The 21,193-nt window shown below is 38.9% G+C and overlaps 1 protein-coding gene across 1 annotated transcript in view; it reads left to right on the forward strand.

The window, feature by feature from the left end:
* Positions 1–21,193, forward strand: part of LOC124775934 (sphingomyelin phosphodiesterase-like) — a 158,092-nt gene that overhangs the window by 84,183 nt on the left and 52,716 nt on the right. Inside the window, exons 4-5 of the mRNA XM_047250779.1 lie at positions 3,425–3,649; positions 12,333–12,349. Of these exons, the coding sequence (XP_047106735.1) occupies positions 3,425–3,649; positions 12,333–12,349 (242 nt within the window). The remainder of the gene's footprint in view (positions 1–3,424; positions 3,650–12,332; positions 12,350–21,193) is intronic.

Consider the following 21,193-nt stretch of genomic DNA (forward strand, 5'->3'; position numbering starts at 1 on the left):
GGACTAACAAGAATATACATGTACAGACATAGGACTACATTGGTTGGGGCTAGATACATTGTCCTGATGCCACAACCTGGTGCCAAGACAATGTAGCCTTCCAGGAAAATGTAGTGTGTTTTTGTAAGTTAGTTAAAGCTTAGTAAGAGTTTCAGTTTTGTTCATGTGCCTGTTGAGTGCTAAGTACTTCATGCATAACAGTCCAAAACTTTGTCACTAGATTTATAACAGGTTGAAACTTACAAAAAGTAAAAGCATCAAACAGCCACTGTTAATAATGTTATTTATTGGAAATGAATAGTGCTGTTGTAGATTTCAAATTGACAAGTTAACTATCAGATGGCTGTTCCTTTTTATAATTCCATTGAAACATGTATTTTTTATCGTTCCATTGAAAAATGTATCTTTTTATGGTTGTGACAAAAGAGTCTTAGTTTGGTGGTGCCATAAAAAATCCTGCATCTTTTTGTACCAATGTTACCTAATTCTGAAGAGGTTCATATTTTACAGAATAATAAATGATGTTCAGAACTTTTCAAAACTTTGGAGTTACGCATAAACATACAGAATTCTTGAAAACTGGTGTTCTAAGGCAACTAACTACATCACATGCAGCTGTAAGAAACTTGCAAAGGTGAAACTGAATCAGTTTTTATATCATTAAAGAGTAAAGATTCCAATGAGTATGACGAAATTTGATTTAGGATTATGAAGATCAGTGCCCCATACGTTAGTTCTGTACTCAGTCACCTGTGTAATGTGTCTTCCATGTGTAGTCAGTTTCCTGACAGGCTGAAATACTCACTAGTGAAACCACTTTACAAATTTATACTTTTAAGAATTTCAGGCCAGTTTCTTTGCCATCATTATTATCAAAAGTTTTAAAACAGCAATGTACAAGGGGAATTCAATAAGTAATAAAACAATTTTTTTCTGAAAGCAGGTTAGTTTTATTCAGGATTCCAATATTTCATATTATTACCAACTCTTTTAGCTACAAAATCCTATTTTTCAACATAAACTCTGTCTAGTGTGATGGCCTTATTCCACCTTACTGAGAGGACATGTATGCCTGCATGGCATCACTCTATTTGTCAACATCAGAGTCAATGTTATGGTGACTCAGTAACCTCCCCATCATCCAAGTACTGCTTCCCACAGAGTGCATCCTTCATTGGGCCAAACAGACAAGGGTTGGAAGGTGTGAGATCCCAGCTTTAGGATGGTTCAGCAAGAACAGTCCAATGAAGTTTTGTGAGCTCCTCTCAGGTGTGCAGACTTGTTTGAGGCCTTAAGTTGTCATGGAGAAGAAGTAGTTTGTCTACATTTTTGTGGAAATGCATATGCTTAAGTTGTTTCTTCAGTTTCCTAAGGGTAGCACATAATAGCACAGTACACTCCAGAGTTGATCGTTGCACCATGAGGGAGGATATCAAACAGAATAACTACTTCAGAGCCCAAAAAGATTATCACCATGACTTTATAGGTTGAGGATACAGCTATGAACTTTTTCTTCAGAGGAGAGGTGGTGTGGCACCACTCCATGGATTGCTGTTTTGTTTGCAGTTCGAAACGATGAACCCATGTTTCATCACCTGTGATGATGATCAGCAAAAGATTGTCACAATCAGCCTTGTAATGTTCAAGCAATTCTTCATAGATGGTCCTTTGTTGCTGTTTATTGTCTTCTGTTAGGTGGTGAGGAACCCAGGGGGCACGAGTCTTTGGGCACCCTAAATGGTGGATGAGTATGTCACCACTACCAAGACAGACATCCAGTTGAGCAGTGAGGTGTTCGATTGTAATCTGCTGATCACTATGAATGAGTGTCTGTATGTTCCAACATTACAGGAGTCACAGCTATGTTCAGCCAGCCTGCATGTAGGAAATCAGACAGTATAGGGTGACGACAGATGCCTTGCCCAATGGCTTACCATGCTTTTGTTCTCTGCCAGGTCTCCATAGACATTCTGAAAGTACCTGCGAATATCTGCAATGCTTTGGTTTTCTGCCAAAAGAGACTCAATGATAGCTCTTCACATGGAATGCACCACTGCTACAGATGCCATTTTGAAGACTACATATAGCGTCGCCACATATTGGAATTACATGAAACTACAGGGACTGAAGTGGGAATACTCTACAATGTCTCACAATAGATTCTGCACTTTTTCAGCCAAAGTTGTCTGAAAAACGATGTGTTGCATTACTTATTGAATGCCCTTTATATTTGAGATTAGTGGCCTACTTCAGTACATATAATTTTTTTCTGTGGGGCCAGCAGCATAATATATGTCTGATAATGACATGATTCTTAAAGCACATACACCAAATAGCTCCTTATAATAAGTAATCTTTATTTATGACAGTGTGTTTTGGCTTAATCATTATTTTAAAGTACGTTTAGATGGATGTAAGGATAAACATGAACAACCAACTGATGGTGGTGAACTTGTTGGCTAGAAACCAGTAATACTGATATTTATTTTTAATAAGTAGCATTGTCAGCATTGTCTGGTTGCTATTTTTACTTCTTGTAAAAATTAACTACTGTCTCTACACAGAGATGGTATCACAATGTCAGTTTTTGGCAAAATATCATAAATGAAATGATTGAATAGCATTGATGACTGGGAGTCGCCACCTGGTGATGTTCGGCCACAGAGTTGCAAGTCTTTTTAATTGATGCCAGACTGGGTGATTAGTGTGTCAATGATGATGAAGTGATGATGAAATGATGATGAGGACAGCACAACATCCGGTCACCAAGTGGAGAAAATCTCTGACCTGGTTGGGAAACAAATGCTGTCCCACTGCATGGTAGTCACACATGATGATCAGTCAGCTGAGGGGATGCACACGAAATAGAATAGAGACTTCGATATTTAACAAAATATCACAACTGAGTAATCAAACAGATTATAATGCAATATTTATGAGGACAGATCAGTATATACTAAACAGGGGAGTAGCTGAGAAGCAGACACACACATAGAAGAAGACTGCTTAGCTTCCAGAATCCTTTCTTGGGGCTAACAAAGGCACACTTTGTGTGCTACCTCCACCTCTCTCCCACTCTGTGTGTGTGTGTGTGTGTGTGTGTGTGTGTGTGTGTGTGTGTGTGTGTGTGTGTGTTTTTAGCTGATGAAGAATTTTGTTGAAAATCTATATAATTCTCCATCTTTTTTTTATGTACCTACCCAATGCCACAGCATCTCTTCCAGTTGGCAAGTAGTGATCTATTCTCATAAACATATTTTATACCACCCCACACTTTGAATAAGGTTTTACTTTTAAAAGCATTTGTTTGTCATTTGCTCCCTTCTTAATTTTTTTAATATAGTGATATGGTGTTTTACCTTTACAAACATTGCTTAATATACTGTAGAGCAACTTACCAATTCCAATATTATGCCATTTCCAGGAGGTTGAGCTTCTCACAGTGCTACATATAACAGATACTCATCATGATCCAAAGTACTCACCTGGTAGCATTGCAACATGTGGAGCACCGGCATGCTGCCGCATTGATCAGGGTCAAGCACCGGATGAAGCATCTGCTGCTGGTTACTGGGGTGACTACAGGAAATGTGACATACCCTGGTATGGTGTGGTGTCTATGCTTACAAATGCTGTCACTTATAATCCTGTAAGTGTGCTTCCCTTCTTTTTAGATTTCAAGATTCAAAATACACAGGGATGGAAGTGAAATCCCCATGTATTGAGTACTCATACACAGCACCAAGCAATAAGTAAGATAAGTATTAATAATTATTAAGTTATATATAAAAAACAAAGATGCTGTGACTTACCAAATGAGAAAGTGCTGGTAGATAGACACAATAAAAAACACACAAACACACACAAATTTCAAGCTTTTGCAACCCAAGGTTCCTTCATCAGGATGGCTGTTCATTTTTATAATTCCATTGAAGTATTTATTTTTTATGGTTCCATTTAAAAATGTTCCTTTTTATGGTTGTGGCAAAAGAGTCTGTTTGGTGGTGCCATAAAAAATCCTGCATCTTTTTGTACCAGTTCATCAGGATGAAGCAACCTTGGGTTGCGAAAGCTTGAAATTTGTGTGTGTTTGTGTGTTTTTTATTGTGTCTATCTACCAGCACTTTCTCGTTTCGTAAGTCACAGCATCTTTGTTTTTTATATATATTTTTCCCACGTGGAATGTTTCTCTCTATTATAATTATTAAGTTAATTTACTATCAAAACACTGGTGCTTTATTGTGGTTCTAGCCTTTTCCCCACAGTTCCGACCATGTATGCATTCAACACATATATTGAACACACCTCCTCTTCATCTTCTCTGTGGCCACCTCTTCCTCTTCTGTCTGTCCACCTCATTGTCCCACCTCTGTCTATCAACTCCCCCCCCCCCCCCCCCAACTCTTTTTTTCTCTTCATCCTCCCTCTTTCTTTGTCCATTTCGTCTACCACCTGTATTGGACCATATCTTTGTCCCCTTCCCTCTGACCATATTCTCCATCCCTCTCTCTCACTTTTTCCACCTCTCCCTTTCCCTTCTCTACCTGCACACTACCCCTCCACACCTTCCCTTCCACCTGCTTCGTGCACCTCCCCTGTCTTTCTCTTCATTTCCTTCTCCTCCTTACTCTGTCCATCCCATTCTCTGTCCATCTCAAACTGTCCCTAGCCATGCTCATTGGCATGTGTAGTCCCTGCAATACAATTCAATAAACAATGGAGTAGGCCAATACTGCTCCAACAACACACCTGTCATCCTGTCATGCAGGGCAAGCTACACACCAGGGCCTTGAAAATCATTTAATTCTTCTGATGTACAGGCCACCAAGCAAAGCATGTTGATAAAGCACGCCTGTACTACTACAGCACAACACATCCACCTGCCATGCAGGCAGCCTACATGTCAGGGCCTGGAAAACCATTTCTTGTCTGTGATATGTAAGCTGCCCTAAAAAAACAGGATGATTTGGCAGGCCGATATTGTTTCCACACAATATACCTGTTGTGTAATGCAGCCTGCTGGAAATAACATGTTTTTGCATGTATTTCCATTCCTATTGGAGCTAGATGATATTCATAAGGCCTACTGTTTCTGTGATAATTTGGTTGAAATTGATTCAATGGTTTGGGAGGTGATCTCTATCATACACACATCGCTCTGCTTTATACAGGATGATACATGATCATTATTACAGGCTTCTTTGGGGTTGCAGAGGGGACTTAATAGATGAAGTTCTGATAAGGAACCCTTATCCAGAAATGTATCATTGGGATGTAGAACCTGATCACTTTTACATCTCCCGATTCACAGTATACACACAGCAGAAACGATGAGCTCTGACCCGTGTGCTGTAAGGAGCACATGGTGTAGGAAATGTATCAAGTACTTGTCCTATGTCTCTCTTCTGTGTTGCAAAGGATGTCCTCTTCAAAGTCAAGACAACAGTGAATCCTTGGAACACCACACCCAATCCTCCAGGTATTGAACATATCAGTTTCTCACAGTCATTGTTGTAGTCAGATGAAGATGTTATGCAGTGTCATAATACAACAACGACTGATGATGGAAGCCTCTTCTCATCTTAAAACTAATTTTACATTCAAACTGTACACGTCCATACATGGGTCCCTTATCAGAGTTTCATCTATTGAGTCTCCCCTATAACCCTTAGAAGCCTGTAACAAAAATTTTGAATCATACTGCTTGAACACTCCCAGAAAAAAATAATACACCCATTTAGAGGTTTTCAGTACACCCAAGATTTATTGTTGCAACAATGCATATGGAGTACTCAATAGCACAACTGATTCTGAGGTACCAGGTATTGACCCATGCTGAAATACCTATATTGAGTAAGTGGTGTAGCCTTCACAGGTGGCTGTTCTAGCATTCAGTCAATGGTACAGCTGGTGAATACTGTACTTGGATATTTTATGCCAGGCGTGCTTGACCTATTCATGTAGTTCTGTAAAAATTGTTGGGTGATGAGTAAAGCAAGTCACTTCTCATCCCATTGTATCCCCCATGTACTCAATTGGAAACAGATCTGGAGATTGTACTGGCCAGGGAAGCTGCTGCATGTCTTGCAGAGCATGTTGAGTTTCACAGGCAGTGTGTGGGCAAGCATTATCCTGTTGGAACAACACATCATCTTTTGTTTGCAAGAACACAAAAGAATGTGTCTAACAGCATTCTGTACATAGTGAGCTCTGGATAGCATCGCCTACAGAAACACCAAAGGATAATGAGAGTTGCAGCTTATCACACCCCAGATCATGAGGCTGGAGTGGGAGCATTGTGTCTTGGACAAATGCACTGTGAGAGACAGCATTCTACATCATACACTCAAACGCCCATCCCTTACAGGCAGGCAGAAACCACTTTCATTGCTGATGACCATGCCATGCCATTTCATCTTCCAAGTGATCCTCTGACATCATCAGTTGAGCCATGCATGTTGATGCTGTGGTGTGAGTGAAAGATGGGCTAAAGGCTTGAGTGGAAGACAGGATAAGGGTTTGTGTGCCCCTAGTCCCACTGCTAGTAACTGTTTTGAAACAGTTCATGTTGACACACCTGGCCTCACAAGTCCTGTTACCTGTGGTGTGTTAGCTGTCAAATCAACCATTATACCCTTACAATACGACAATCCTGATAGGAGTCTGCACTTTGTGGACATCCAGAACCTCATCTACAGGTGTGAGAATGTTCAACTGACCACTGATACCAAGACCATTGCACAACTGAAGCAACACATCCAACTTGTGTGGCAATTCTCTGAAATGACCATCCCACCAAGTGGAAGGCCACAATTTGACCCCTTTTAAACTCACTCAGTTGGCTACGTTTGCATCACACTAAGACTTCTGGCTTTGAGCATTGCCTATTAAAGAGTAGACACATATGGCACTCTGGGAGCTATGCCACTACACTATCTGTTGGCAGACAATGACAAAACCATTATCAGTAGATTTGCTATCCCCCACGTGGCATATGCCATCATCAGATCAAAATCAACATTATTTTTCCAGGTGCACAGGTAACAGCCACACACAAATAGAAAAGGAAGCAAACTCTTAAGTATTATCTTCTTTACAGCAATAAATGAAAGCCTTAAGTACTGATATATTTTCCAACAGATGCATGTTTCTTTTTCTACAGATTATTTGTTGCTGGTTGCTGATTCCATTTGCAATGTGTGTGAAGCTTCCTGTTAACTCATGATTACTACATTACAATATCAATCAAAAGATGTGATAGGTGAAAGGTAAAAGTTATTTGAAATGTGCCACCCAGCTAAGATCAATGCATATGTTAAGCCCACACTGATTTCCATTGCCAATGTGGTCTAGGCAGTTTATTCTATTGTATTTCATACTGTCCTCATAATGAGTTGTCTTACATCATCCCAGAAATATTGAAATTCTCAGATAGGTGAATGTGACTTCTCAATTATCCATGACCATGCCAGAAAAAAGAAACTGACAACATTAAAGAGAAAAAAAACAAAGCTTTATACTCTGTAATCACACACTGCTTTACACATGGACACTGTGACATGCTATCGATGTTCAATATGTGTAGCAATCCAAGGAAAATGGTATTATGACAGTATCACTTCCACTAACATTCATATGCCATAGCTGAAAATCAACAACCTCTAAGAAAATGTGAGGATTCTTGTTGTCTTACATATTTCACAACTGTACAGCTTTTACCATTTATGGGTTACTACAAGAGGTGAAATCCACAACCAAACAAACATAAATTACACTTCTGAATATCAGGTAGCTGCAGACTTTAGTAACCTTTTGAGACCAGAGATCCATACAATCAATGAAACTGAAGTTGCCATTGGAGCAAAAAGCACTATTTAGGAATTAAACTGGAAGCTAACTAGAACATAAAATGATGCAAATGTTAATGAGACCTTATGAGAGTGGAAGCCGCAATGAAAATTAACAGCAACATTATTTAAGGTTCTGTTGAACTTCTGTTCAGATTCTGCAAAGTCTATAACTCAGTCAACTGTAAAGTCAAGGAACAATAATAAAATATAAGAAGAGAATTTTCTACCAGTACAAAAATTAGATAGCCAGTGTAGAATCAACAACAGAGTGAAAATGACTCTCTGGAGTTATTTGCTCCTTTGTGGGGAATTAATTGCAAGATATAAGGGGATGGGACAAGAGAGGTTTGAGAAAGTGATATATATTGCGAGGAGAGGAAATTCCATGTGCAACATCTCAGGTTTGATAGTAATTAATTCTTATTTGCAACAGTACACTGTTCCTGGAATAAAATGGTATTTTACTTTGTAATTACAAAGTATTAAAGATGTATGGGTTGTCTGAAATGAAATACACACACCTCCACCTGATGAAGCAAAAGGGAATGCAGCTAGTGGCAGAATAAATGTGATGTCATTAAATTCAGAAAATAAATACTTTTTGAGCAAAGGAGACTACCCACCAGAAAGCAGAAGCAGTGAGTTGTCAACAGGCATACGCAAAAAAGAAAAAAACTTGAAGCTTTCAGAATGAATCCTTTCTTAAGGTAGATGTAAGATGTACACAGGAACAGATACAGACTCGGACCACAATTTTATAATGATGAGCGGTAGGTTGAAGTTTAAGAGACTAGTCAGGAAGAAACAGTGTGCAAAGAAGTGGGATACAGAAATACAAATTAATGAGGAGATACACTTGAAGTTCTCTGAGACTATAGATATTGCAATAATGAATATCTTAATGAGCAGTTCAGTTGAAGAGGAATGGACATAATTAGAAATAGCAATCAAAGAAGCTGTAGAGAAAAACATAGGTACAAGGAAGATAACTGCAGAGAAACCAAGGATAACAGAAGTAGTTCAGCTGATTGACGAAAGAAGGAAGTACAAAAAGATGTGCAGGCAAATTCAGAAATACAGAGATACAAGGCACTTAGGAAATAAATAAATAGGAAGTCCATATAGAAAGGTCAAAACAGTCTTCCGTGAAATTAGAAGCAGGAGTACTGACACAAAAAGAGCATTGAGAATTCCACTGTTAAATGTAGAGTAGAGAGCAGATAGATGGAAAGAGTACACTAAGGGCCTCCATCAGGAGAAGGAATTGTCTGATGGCATGACAGAAGAAGAAACAGGAGTTGATAGGGAAGAGAGGGGATCCAGTATCGAGGTAAAATTTAAAAGAGCTTTGGAGAACTTAAGATCAAATAAAGCAAAAGGGATAGATAACTTTCCAACAGAATTTCTTAAATCTTTGGGGGAAAAGCATCAAAACAACTATTTGCATTGGCGTGTAGAATGTATGAGAATGGCAATGTACCATCAGACTTTTCTGCACCGGTCTCGGGGTAGCGTTCTCACTTCCCGAGCACGGGGTCCCGGGTTCGATTCCCGGCAGGGTCTGGGATTTTTCCTGCCTTGAGATGACTGGGTGTTGTTGTGTTGTCATCATCATCATCATTCATCCCCATTACGGTCAGAGGAAGGTAATGGCAAACCACCTCCACTAGGACCTTGCCTAGTAAGGCAGCGAGAGGTCTCCTGTCTCGCTCCCCTACACTCTGTTAAGAAGTATGGGACTCATCATCATCATCATCATCATCATCATCATCATCATCTACTGAATTCCGAAGACAGCAAGAGCCAACAAGTGTGAGAATTATTGTACTATCAGCTTAACAGAACATGCATCCAAGTTGCTGACAAGAATAATATACTGAAGAATGGTAAAGAAAATTGAGGACCTGTTAGATGATGATCAGTTTGACTTTAGGAAAGGTAAAGGCACCAGAGATTCAGTTCTGATGTTGCAATTGATAATGGAAGAAGACTGAAGAAAGATCAAGATACGTTCATATGATTTGTCAATCTGGAAAAAGCATAATATGGTGCAAGATATTTGAAATTCTGAGAAAAGTTGGGATAATCTATAGGGAAAGAAGCGTGATATGTAATAAGTGCAAGAACTAAGAGGGAACAGTAAGTGTGGGATACCAAGAACGATGTGCTTGGATTAAAAAGGATGTAAGACAGGGAGGTAGTCTTTTGCCCCTGCTGTTCAATTTACTTATTGAAGAAGCAGTAACGAAAATAAAAGAAAGATTTGAGTGTCTCATTAAAATTCAGGGTGAAAGGATATGTGGAAATGTTTTCCTACCCAATTTACTAAACCAAATACAATGCAGTGGTCTGCATCATGATGGATATTATATAAAGTACAGTTCTACACATGGTTAGAAAGAATGACACTTTTCTTTAAAAACTGAATTGCAACACAAAAGGAAATGAATTAGTCTCACAAATTAATGGCCCTTGTAGAAAGTCACTTGCTAAATTTTATGCATTTGGTAACAGTATGAGTCACTGCACAAAGTTGCCACCTCAACACTAGTACAACACTGAACTTTTACCGAAACAAGGCATGGGGATTAGTCATCTCTAATGGTAAATATCAGTGACAAGATAAAGAATGAGGGTCACATGGCTATCATATGTGTGTTAACAGAGGTGACAGACATATTCATACAGTATCGATGTGGTCGTAAAATGTATGCCAGTCAGAATGTTTTCAGAGCAAACTATCAGTTATTCACCAGGCTTCATAGTGAGTGTGTAGATGGCACAGCATGTGAGGATCTTTAAACTCAGCAGTGAACATGTTGATTTGATTTGATTGATTTGATTTGATTTATTTCGTGTTCCATAGGTCCAACTGTGTTGGATACACAAGGACGTGGAACGAGTCCATTTTTTACAAATACAACCTGATAATCTTATAGCATATACAGAAATTTGAGTAAATAATTATATAAAAATTTACACAGTAAATTCTTTGGGCAGCAATACAGAAAAAGAAAATACATATTTTCTTAGAATCATTAAAACACTACAGAAAAACAGATACGGAGCACACACAGATACAGAGCTCAGGCTAAATAAAATTCTTAGTGGCATTATGTCAACTTGTATTATATAATACTAAAATATTACAATTTATTTAGTTAAAAATTCATCTAGATTGTAAAAAGCTTTTTCTAGCAGAAATATTTTTAGTGCTTTCTTAAACTCACTCTTGTTATGAATCTTTGTCTTTATTTCGGGAGGAAGAGCATTGAAGAGTTTTGCTCCAGTGTAGTGGACACCCTTTTGTGCCAAGCTCAAATTTCTGAGTTCACTGTGTATGTCATTCTTCCTCCGTGTGTTATGCTCATGATAATTACTGTTTGGTTGAAATATATCTATATTTTTACAAACAAAACACATGAGAGAAAAAATATATTGGACCAAGAAATTTTGTTGTTTCCGTTCTAACTATTGGTTGATTACCACATGTCACACTTATCTCTCTCTCTTTTTCTGTTTTTGTATAGAATTGAATAAAGCTGGTCTTACTGGGATTTAATGAGAGACCATTCACCTTGAACCAATTAACCATATCTGAGAGTATGTGATTAATAAGTTCCTCAAGATTGTTGTCTGTTCTACTGCTCATAAAAATTGTGGTATCATCAGCAGATAATGTAAATTTACACGGCAGGCTTGTACATGATGGTAGATCATTTATAAAAATCAGGAATAATAGTGGCCCAAGAATTGAGCCCTGGGGCACTCCACATGTAATGGAACTCCATTCAGAATCTGAGGAAGTGTCATATACTCCACCCGAGCTATTCAACACAACTTTTTGTTTTCTGTCTTGGAGGTACGACTGTAGCCAATTGCCTGCAACACCACTTATTCCTGCTAATTTTGCTTTTTGCAAGAGAATCTGGTGATCAACACAGTCAAACGCTTTGGATAAATCACAGAAGACACCAAGTGCTAGCATTTTTTCAGTAAGGGTTTCTAGGACTTCATTTGCAAGTGCGTAGACTGCGTCTTCTGTTGAACGGCCCTTTTGAAAGCCAAATTGGCTCTTGCTGAGAACTCCATTCTTCATGAGATGATCAGTAATTCTTACATGTACTAGCTTTTCTAGAATTTTGGAGAAAGCTGTCAGCAAAGAGATAGGTCGATAGTTAGTTAGTTCAGCTTTATTGCCCTTTTTTTACAGGGGCTTCACAATGGCATACTTAAGTCTACTGGGAACAACACCTTTCTGAAGAGAAGCATTGCAAATATGACAGAGAATGTCCCTTATCCACACACAAGAATATTTCAATAAATTACTAGATATATTATCAACCCCTGCAGAATTCGTACTTTTTAGAGACATGATGATTTTTTGAATTTCTTCTACAGTGACAAGATTAAGGAGCATTTCTGAAATTGTGTTTGAATATACGGCTTGACAAAGAGTTACAGCTTCATCAACATCGGGCTTGCAACCAATCTGTTGAGTTACTGATAGGAAGTGTTTATTAAAAATCTCAGCCACCGTTTTGGGGTTATCTACTAGGATACCTTCATATCTGATATTATTTATATCTTCTTTACTTGTTGTATCTCTTCCTGTTTCTTTTTTTACAATGCTCCAAATTGCTTTTATTTTATTATTAGAATTATCTATTTTCTTCTCATAATAAAGGGCTTTTGATTTCTGTATTAGTTTCTTCAAAATTTTACAGTATATTCTATAGTGTTCCCATTTTTCTACATCTTTACAGAATCTTATTGCAGCATAAGTTTCCCTTTTGGTTTTACATGACTGTTTTATACCTTTTGTAATCCAAGGCTTGCTAACAGAATTGGAAGCACTGTTTCTGACCCATTTCTCAGGAAATATTTCTTCAAAAAGAGCACAGAATTCATTTATAAAACAGTTAAATTTAGTATCAATATCATCATGGCTATAAACTAAAGACCAATCCATTTGCTGCAACCTGTGGTTGAAAGTTCCTTTCGCCTCTTCATTAATTACTGTTATGAATTTCCATCGAGGAAATTCTTTTTTGAACAGAATAACGTCATAAATAGTGAGAATTTGTCCATCATGATCTGAAAGCCCACTTATAACCTGCCTGACAATATAATTCTGATGTCTATTTACATCTAAAAAAATGTTGTCTATCATAGTATGGCACTCGGATGTAATTCTTGTAGGGAAGTTTATTACTGATGTCAGATTGTGTAAGGTCATCACAATCTCAAAGTCTATTTTATTCTTATTTTCTGTCAAAAAGTTTATATTGAAATCACCTAATACTACAATATCCTTCGCTTTTGAAAGTAACCATGACAGAAGGAGTTCCATTGAATGCAGAAAAGTTTTTATGTCACTTGAAGGAGCCTTGTAGACAGCCAACACTATTATTGGGTAGAATTTAGTTGTTATTTCTGTGGCACATGCCTCAAATTGTTGTTCCACACAATATTTCTTAATATCTATAGCTTTGTATGCTACACTATCCTTAACATAAATTGCTACTCCACCTTTATCTTTACTTTCCCTACAGTAGTATGTTACTAAAGTATAACTTACTATAGATGGCAAGGCACATTTATCAGTAACATGGTGCTCAGTTAAGCACAAAATCTGGGCATTATTTATACTGTCCTTTTCACTAATGTTAATAAGGAATTGATCTGTTTTGTTTAAGAGGCCCCTTATATTTTGATGAAAGAAATAGATGCCTTCCTCTTGCTTTTTCAGTCTATTAGTGCTGTTACCTGACTGAGAATCCATTGGAGTCTGCCTTGAGACAGGAGAGAGGAGACACCTGACACTACCTACTGTTGTCCCTTCTTTTTCTTCAGGCCCACACATAAAAAATCGTTGAGATGAGAATGAGGCTCAGCATTTCTTCTGTCCAACAGCCTTCTATTTGTTGTTGTTGATGGTGGTGCTGTTTCTGACACTTCAAATGTTGGTTCTACCACTTTTGCTGTGTTTCCTTGTGAACTTGGAGTCTTCTCATTTTTGTTATTTTCGTCTAAAATAATACTTGGCTGATGAGGAACAGTAGTTCTTTTGTTGTTGAAATCGATGTCCACTGTTCTTTCTGTTAAAATTTGGTCTTTTTTTTACATGTTTTGCTGCTGCTGATGAGGTTTCCAATGAATTTTTTTGAAGCGTTTTTGTTATGGAGTCAGGCGATGGCAGTGCAATTATCGTTTTGATTTTGAATTTATTTTGGAGGTTTTTTATTACCCTGGTTATCAGGCTTGTCAGATATTCTTTCCCCAAGCCATTCAGGTGAAGTCCGTGTTGCGTGTGGAATCTACGTCCAATATTGCTTATATCAACGCATTTCACGTTTTTTAAATGTCTGCAGATTTTTGCAAACTGACTGTTGGCACTTTCTATTTCCCTGTTAACACATGACCATCTTACAAGATCATAGCGATGCGGAATATTGACAAGTATTACGTTAGTGTGAGTGAGGTTCCCCTGACACTGTTTAAGATCGCGCGTTGCACTCGCTGTTTCATTTTTGAAGACATCGTTTGCGCCTCCCATAAGTACAACGAAGTCTTTATCATGCAGATTTTTTGCCTCTGCAGATTCAGTCATTTTTTTAATTTCGCTAATTGGGGCTCCTGGTTTCACTATACCACACCAAAATGTTTTAGTTGTTTCTTTTAGTTTACTCGGAAGTCCATGACCATGGCTGTCTGAAAACACAAACAGTTTCCTGTTATTGGAGCTCACAATTTGCGAATCGTTTTGTATTGTTTTACTACACACTTCGACACAATTTTTGGTCGGCACATTTATATTGACCTCCTTCACAGTTGTTTGCGTCAGTAAATTTTCTTCTCTTACCTTATTCCCCAAAGTGCCTTTTTGCTTTTCCCATTGTTCATGCGAACTGTAAGTTGCATTTTCACTATCGGCAATTGAAAGTACTTGAAATGTGTTTTCGTGCACAAAGCTTGCGTAACTTTTGCAGGTTTTCCGAATTTGCACTTTGGACTTGCTGTTTTTGCACTTTACATTTGACCACTTTTCCATAACGGACGAACTATCTCGCACAAGTTTTAGCATGTTCAGTTCACTATTTTCTTGTTGTATTTTCCAAATGTCTGTTTTCAAACTGCCGATTATGAACTGTAAGCTCATTATGTGTTCATTCAGTTTCTTGATTTCGTCTTTACAATTTTCACACGATTTCTTTTTTACGGCAAAATTTAAGTTTTTCTGGAAGGACACTTGCTTAACTTTTACTGTAGCCGCCATCTTAGTTAGAGCCATCAGGCATGTCACCATTTGGCGTGTCCATCGGGATGCAGGTGTGGAACCAAAACAATGCTGACACCACGAGGAGAAGAGCGGGACTGAATGAATCTAGGCTGGCGGAAGCCTCACCAGAACCCAAGCTACCTTCTTTGAACTGGTCACTGGCAGCCATAGTATCCAGTCACATGGCAGAATTGACAGCTTGTGGCAGAAGTTAGCATGTGAAGAAAAAACTTTCAGCCTTAGCAGACGGTCGTAGCGATTTGGGACCATATGGGACTGCTAGGACCGATGTGTGGCTGAGAGCCATCACTATGTCAATTATAAGATGCATGCTATCCTCAGTGAAGGTGAAGAAGAGCTACAGTCAGTTGAATAGAACGAACAATCTAAAGAGTACAGAATATGAATTGAGAATAAATGGAAGAAAGATGAAAGTAATGAGAAATAGCAGAAATGAGAACAGTAATAAACTTAACATTAGAACTGGGGACACAAAATAGATGAAGTAAAGAAACTCTGCTATCTAGACAGCAAAATAACACATGATGGATGGAGCAAGGATGGTATAAAAAACAGACTAGCACTAGCAAAAAGGGCATTCCTGGCCGAGAGAAGTCCACTAGTACTAAACACAGGCCTTAATTTGAGAAAGAAATTTCTGGGAGTGTACACTACTGGCCACTAAAATTGCTACACCACAAAGATGATGTGCTACAGCCGCAAAATTTAGCCAACAGGCAGAAGATGCTGTGATATTCAAATGATTAGCCTTTCAGAGCATTCACACAGGGTTGGCGCCAGTGGCAACACCTACAACATGCTGACATGAGGAAAGTTTCCAACCGATTTCTCTTACACAAACGGCAATTGACCGGCATTGCCTGGTGAAACGTTGTTGTGATGCCTCATGTAATGAGGAGAAATGTGTACCATCACATTTCCGACTTTGATAAAGGTCGGATTGTAGCCTATCGTGATTGCAGTTTACGTACTGCGACATTTCTGCTCGCATTGGTCGAGATCTAATAACTGTTAGCAGAATATGGAATTGGCGGGTTCAGGAGGGTAATACGGAACACCGTGCTGGATCCCAACAGCCTCATATCACTAGCAGTCGAGATGACAGGCATCATATCCGCATGGCTGTAACAGATCGTGCAGCTGTGTCTCGATCCCTGAGTCAACAGATGGGGATGTCTGCAAGACAACAACTATCTGCACAAACAGTTTGATGACATTTGCAGCAGCATGGACTATCAGCTCAGAGACCATGGCTGCAATTACCCGTCGCGCTGCATTACAGACAGGAGCACCTGAGATGGTGTACTCAACGATGAACCTGGGTGCACGAATGGCAAAACGTCATTTTTTCCAGATGAATCCAGGTTCTGTTTACAGCATCATGATGTATTCGTCATCGCCATACTGGTGTATCACCCAGTGTGATGGTATGGGGTGCCATTGGTTACACATCTCAGTCACCTCTTGTTCACATTGATGGCACTTTGAACAGTGGACGTTACATTTCAGATGTGTTATGACCTGTAACTCTACCCTTCATTCGATCCCTGCGAAACCCTACATTTCAGCAATGCACAACTGCATGTTGCAGGTCCTGTATGGGCCTTTTTGGATACAGAAAATGTTTGACTGCTGTCCTGGCCAACACATTCTCCAGATCTCTCGCCAATTGTAAATGTCTGGTCAGTGGTGGCCGAGCAACTGGCTTATCACAATATGCCAGTCACTACACTTGATGAACTGTGGTATCATGTTAAAGCTGCATGGACAGCTGTACCTGTACACGCCATCCAAGCTCTGTTTGACTCAATGCCCAGGCATATCAAGGCCGTTATTATGGCCAGAGGTGGTTGTTCTGGGTACTGATTTCTCAGGATCTATGCACCCAAATTGCATGAAAATGTAATCAAATATCAGTTCTAGTATAATATATTTGTCCAATGAATAGCCGTTTATAATCTGCATTTCTTCTTGGTGTAGCAATTTTAATGGCCAGTAGTGTATGTTTAGAACACAGCACTGTGCAGCAGTGAAACATGGACCATGGGAAAACCAGAGCAGAAGAGAATTTATGCATTTGAGATGTGGAGCTACAGAAGAATGTTGAAAATTAGATGGACTGATAAGGTAGGGAATGAGGCGGTTCTTTTTCATAATTTGTGAGGAGAGGAATATATGGAAAACACTGATGACTAGAAGGGACAGGATGATAGGACATCTGTTAAGCCATCAGGGATGGACTTCAGAGGTTCTAGAGGGGGCAGTAGAGGCTAAAAACTGCAAGGGAAGACAGAGATTAGAATACATCCATCAAATAATTGAGGATGTAGGATGAAAGTGCTACCCTGAGATGAAAAGGTTGTCACAGAAGAGGATTTTGATGTGACTTACTTAAGACTAGTCAGGAAAAAAAATTGAAGTATTTCCCCACTTGTTGACCAACACTTCCAACAAATTACCCAAAACACAGTCTCTCACATCAAAGATACTAACCACTTCCTTCGCCAACTATCCACCTTCCCCAGCACTTTCCTCCTAGATTCCTACCCATCACTGCTGGTGCCACCTCCATATACATCAACACCCCTCATACCCATGCCATTGTTGCTATGGAACACTACTGCTCCCAACATCCTACAGGCTTCAAACCCATTCCTCATACATTTTACTAACTACACCCTGATACACAACTACTTCTCCTTTGAAAGAAATGTGTATGAACAAACTTGCAGCGCTGTCATGTGCACTCACATGGCATCCTCTAAAGGAAATCATCCTAGACTCCCAAAACCTCAAACTCCCTGCCTATTTAAAGTTCACTGATGATATCTTCAAGATCTGGCGTCAGTGCCAATAAATTCTATCCTCATTCCTTCACATACTCAACACCTTCTCTACCACCTGCTTCGCCGGGTCCTTCTCAACCCCTTGTGCCACCTTTCTGTAAGTTTACCTTCCCTCTCTGATGGCTCCATCACGCCTCTGTTCATATTAAACCCCCTAACTACCAATGACACCTGTATTTCAAGATGACATCCCCTCCACACCAAAAAATCCCTCCCATACAGCCATGTCACCCATAGATTGCAATTTACAGTGATGAGAACTCCCTTGGTCAGTATGCTGTGGGTCTCATGAGGGCCATCACAGTCAGGCACTACCCCTCAAACCTAGTCTGCAAATAGATTTTCCGTGCCATATCCCCACACACCTCTAATCCTCCCCTCACCCCAAAGAATCAACTCCAAAGAAGCGGTGCCTTCATCACCCGATATCACCATGGACTGGAAAACTGAACCATACCAATTGCCAGGGCTATGGTTATTTATCATGAGAGACTTCCCAGCCAAGATCCCTTCTTCTGCCCCTAAAGTGATCTTCCGTCACCCACCCGATCTACACATGATTCTAGTCCATCTCTATGCCAGGTGATAGGCATGCAGGGTCTGAGGCATGTCAAGGGGTTGATTGCCTGCAAGTGCTTAGGGCTCTCGTCACAGGTTTTCTCTGTGCTGGTGCATTTTCAAAGTGCTCAACAGACCTGGGCAGCTATCACTGACAGTGTTTCCTAACTGAATGGTATTAATGAGACACTTTGCTGTTTTATTCATACAAGTGTCAATGTCATACCCTTTCATGATCACACCACAGGTGGGCATGAAACAGAAAGGCTGAGAAAGCATAAGTGTCCTTTGCTGCTTCAGATTGCACTCAGATTTCGTTGAATGGTTTTGAATGTTCCCTAGTCATTACAGACTGTACACCAAAGCAAAAATTGTGGTTGCACTGCACTCTAAACGGATGTGATCATGTTCAGTCAGCTTGCCAGCCCATGACATCCTTAGATAAGGTTTGGAGCATCCTTGGGGTGTCAGCAGTGTCAAAGATGTCAAGAATGTCATCCTTTGCTCACTGCATTGTGAACTGTCATTTTTGACCACAAAATGCATGCCAGTCAATGTCTCAAGTGAAGGGGTGGTTTCACTGATGGCCTTTATGCCACTCCCTGAGAGCTTTTCATTTTGATTCTGAGTGGCAAGGTGTCCGAAATGGTTTTCTGAGCCACCCATAAGAAAACCATATGATTCAATTCAATTCAATTTAGTATCATCCATTTTATCATATACATGACATAGGAATTGTCATATAGAAAGAGAGAGAGAGAGAGAGAGAGAGAGAGAGCATGATTTATATTTTTAACAATTAAAGGAAATAACATTTTGTTAGTTACACTTTACATATTTTGTCTTCTTTCTACATGAAAGATGAGAAAAAAAATTTACAAGGTTTATACAATGAAAAATTCATTAAGGGGAATAACATTTTCTTAACTACACTTTAATATTTTTCTTAATTAAACTTCACATATTTTGTCTTCTATTTACATGCAAGTTGGAAAAAAATGAAGGATTATGCAGAAAAATCAAAAGATGAGCACTATCTGTTTAGATAGCAAAGAAATTCATCAACATTATAGAAACTCTGACCTAATAGTAGCCTCTTTAATTCTTTTTTAAATATATGTATGTTTTGTATGCTTTTTATTTCTTTTGGTAAGGCATTGAACATTATTTTGGGTAGATATATCACACTATTTTGGTACAGGAATTTTGAATGTATGTTTCTATGGAAATTGTGCCTGTTTCTGGTCTGATAGTCGTGTACTTCACTGTTTAGAGAACAGAATTCTTGATTTGACTTTAGGAAACATACTGATTCATAGATGAATAAACTAGGGAGGGTCAAAATTTTCAACTCCTTAAAGAGTCCTCTACATGGATCTCTGTAGGCAACATCCTTCAGAATATGAATAGCTCTCTTTTGGAGCTTAAAACAACTTTTTGTGAAACCTGTATTCCCCCAAAATATAATAACATATCTTAGATTATTATAAATGTAAGAGTAGTAGGCACATAGTACTGTTTCAAAATTGCAGTTTTCTTTACGTTTTCTTAATGGTTGGTTGGTTGGTTTTGGGGAAGGAGACCAGACAGCGTGGTCATGGGTCTCATCGGATTAAGGAAGGATGGGGAAGGAAGTCGGCCGTGCCCTTTCAGAGGAACCATCCTGGCATTTGCCTGGATTGATTTAGGGAAATCACGGAAAACCTAAATCAGGATGGCCGGACGCGGGATTGAACCGTCGTCCTTCCGAATGCGAGTCCAGTGTCTAACCACTGCGCCACCTCGCTCGGTTTTCTTAATGTATAACAGTATTTACTAAGTATTTTATTCAATAGTTCAACATGTTTTTCCCCTCTCAAGTTATTATCTAGCCATACACCTAAAAATTTTGTAAAAGAAGTTTGTTTTATCAGACATTTCCCAATCTCTACTCTTACGTTATTTTTTACTTTGATCCTTATGTGCACAAAGTTCATCCAAGTGGTTTTTTTTGTCATTTATAATTAATTGTCCTGAACCATTCAGCTGCCTCATTCATTGTTGAAGCTATTTTTTCTTGTAGGTCAGCTTTACTAACTCCCTTAATAAAAAGGCTCATATCATCTGCGAAAAGTACTGATTCTGCTCTTGTTAGGTGGTTAGGAAAATCATTAATAAAAAGTAAGAAGAGCAGAGGGCCTAGAACAGAACCCTGGGGTACACCACAGTTGACTCTCAGATATGTTGAGTAATATTTTATGCCATTATGTATTATTTCAACACTTTGATATCTGTTGTACAGATGCGATTGAAACCAGCTGTATACTTTTCCACGTACTCCATAGCAATACAGTTTCTCTAGCAAAATATCATGGCTGATGAGGTCAAATGCCTTGGATAGATCTAAAAATATTCCACAGTTTAAGTCCTCATTATCCATTACAGTTAAAACCTGTTCCAAGAAGTGATATACAGCTGTTTCTGTAGACCTGTTTTGGCTGAATCCATTCTGTGCATTGGTTAGAATTTTGCATTTGTTTAGGAAACTCAACAGTCTCTCATATATAATCCTCTCAACTACTTTAGCAGAACCTGAAAGTCGTGACAATGGTCTATAATTGTGTATGGTATATGGACAGTCTTTTTTATAAAGTGGC

The sequence above is a fragment of the Schistocerca piceifrons genome, chromosome 2 (assembly GCF_021461385.2).
Source record: "Schistocerca piceifrons isolate TAMUIC-IGC-003096 chromosome 2, iqSchPice1.1, whole genome shotgun sequence".
In the NCBI taxonomy this organism is placed as follows: Eukaryota; Metazoa; Arthropoda; class Insecta; order Orthoptera; family Acrididae; genus Schistocerca; species Schistocerca piceifrons.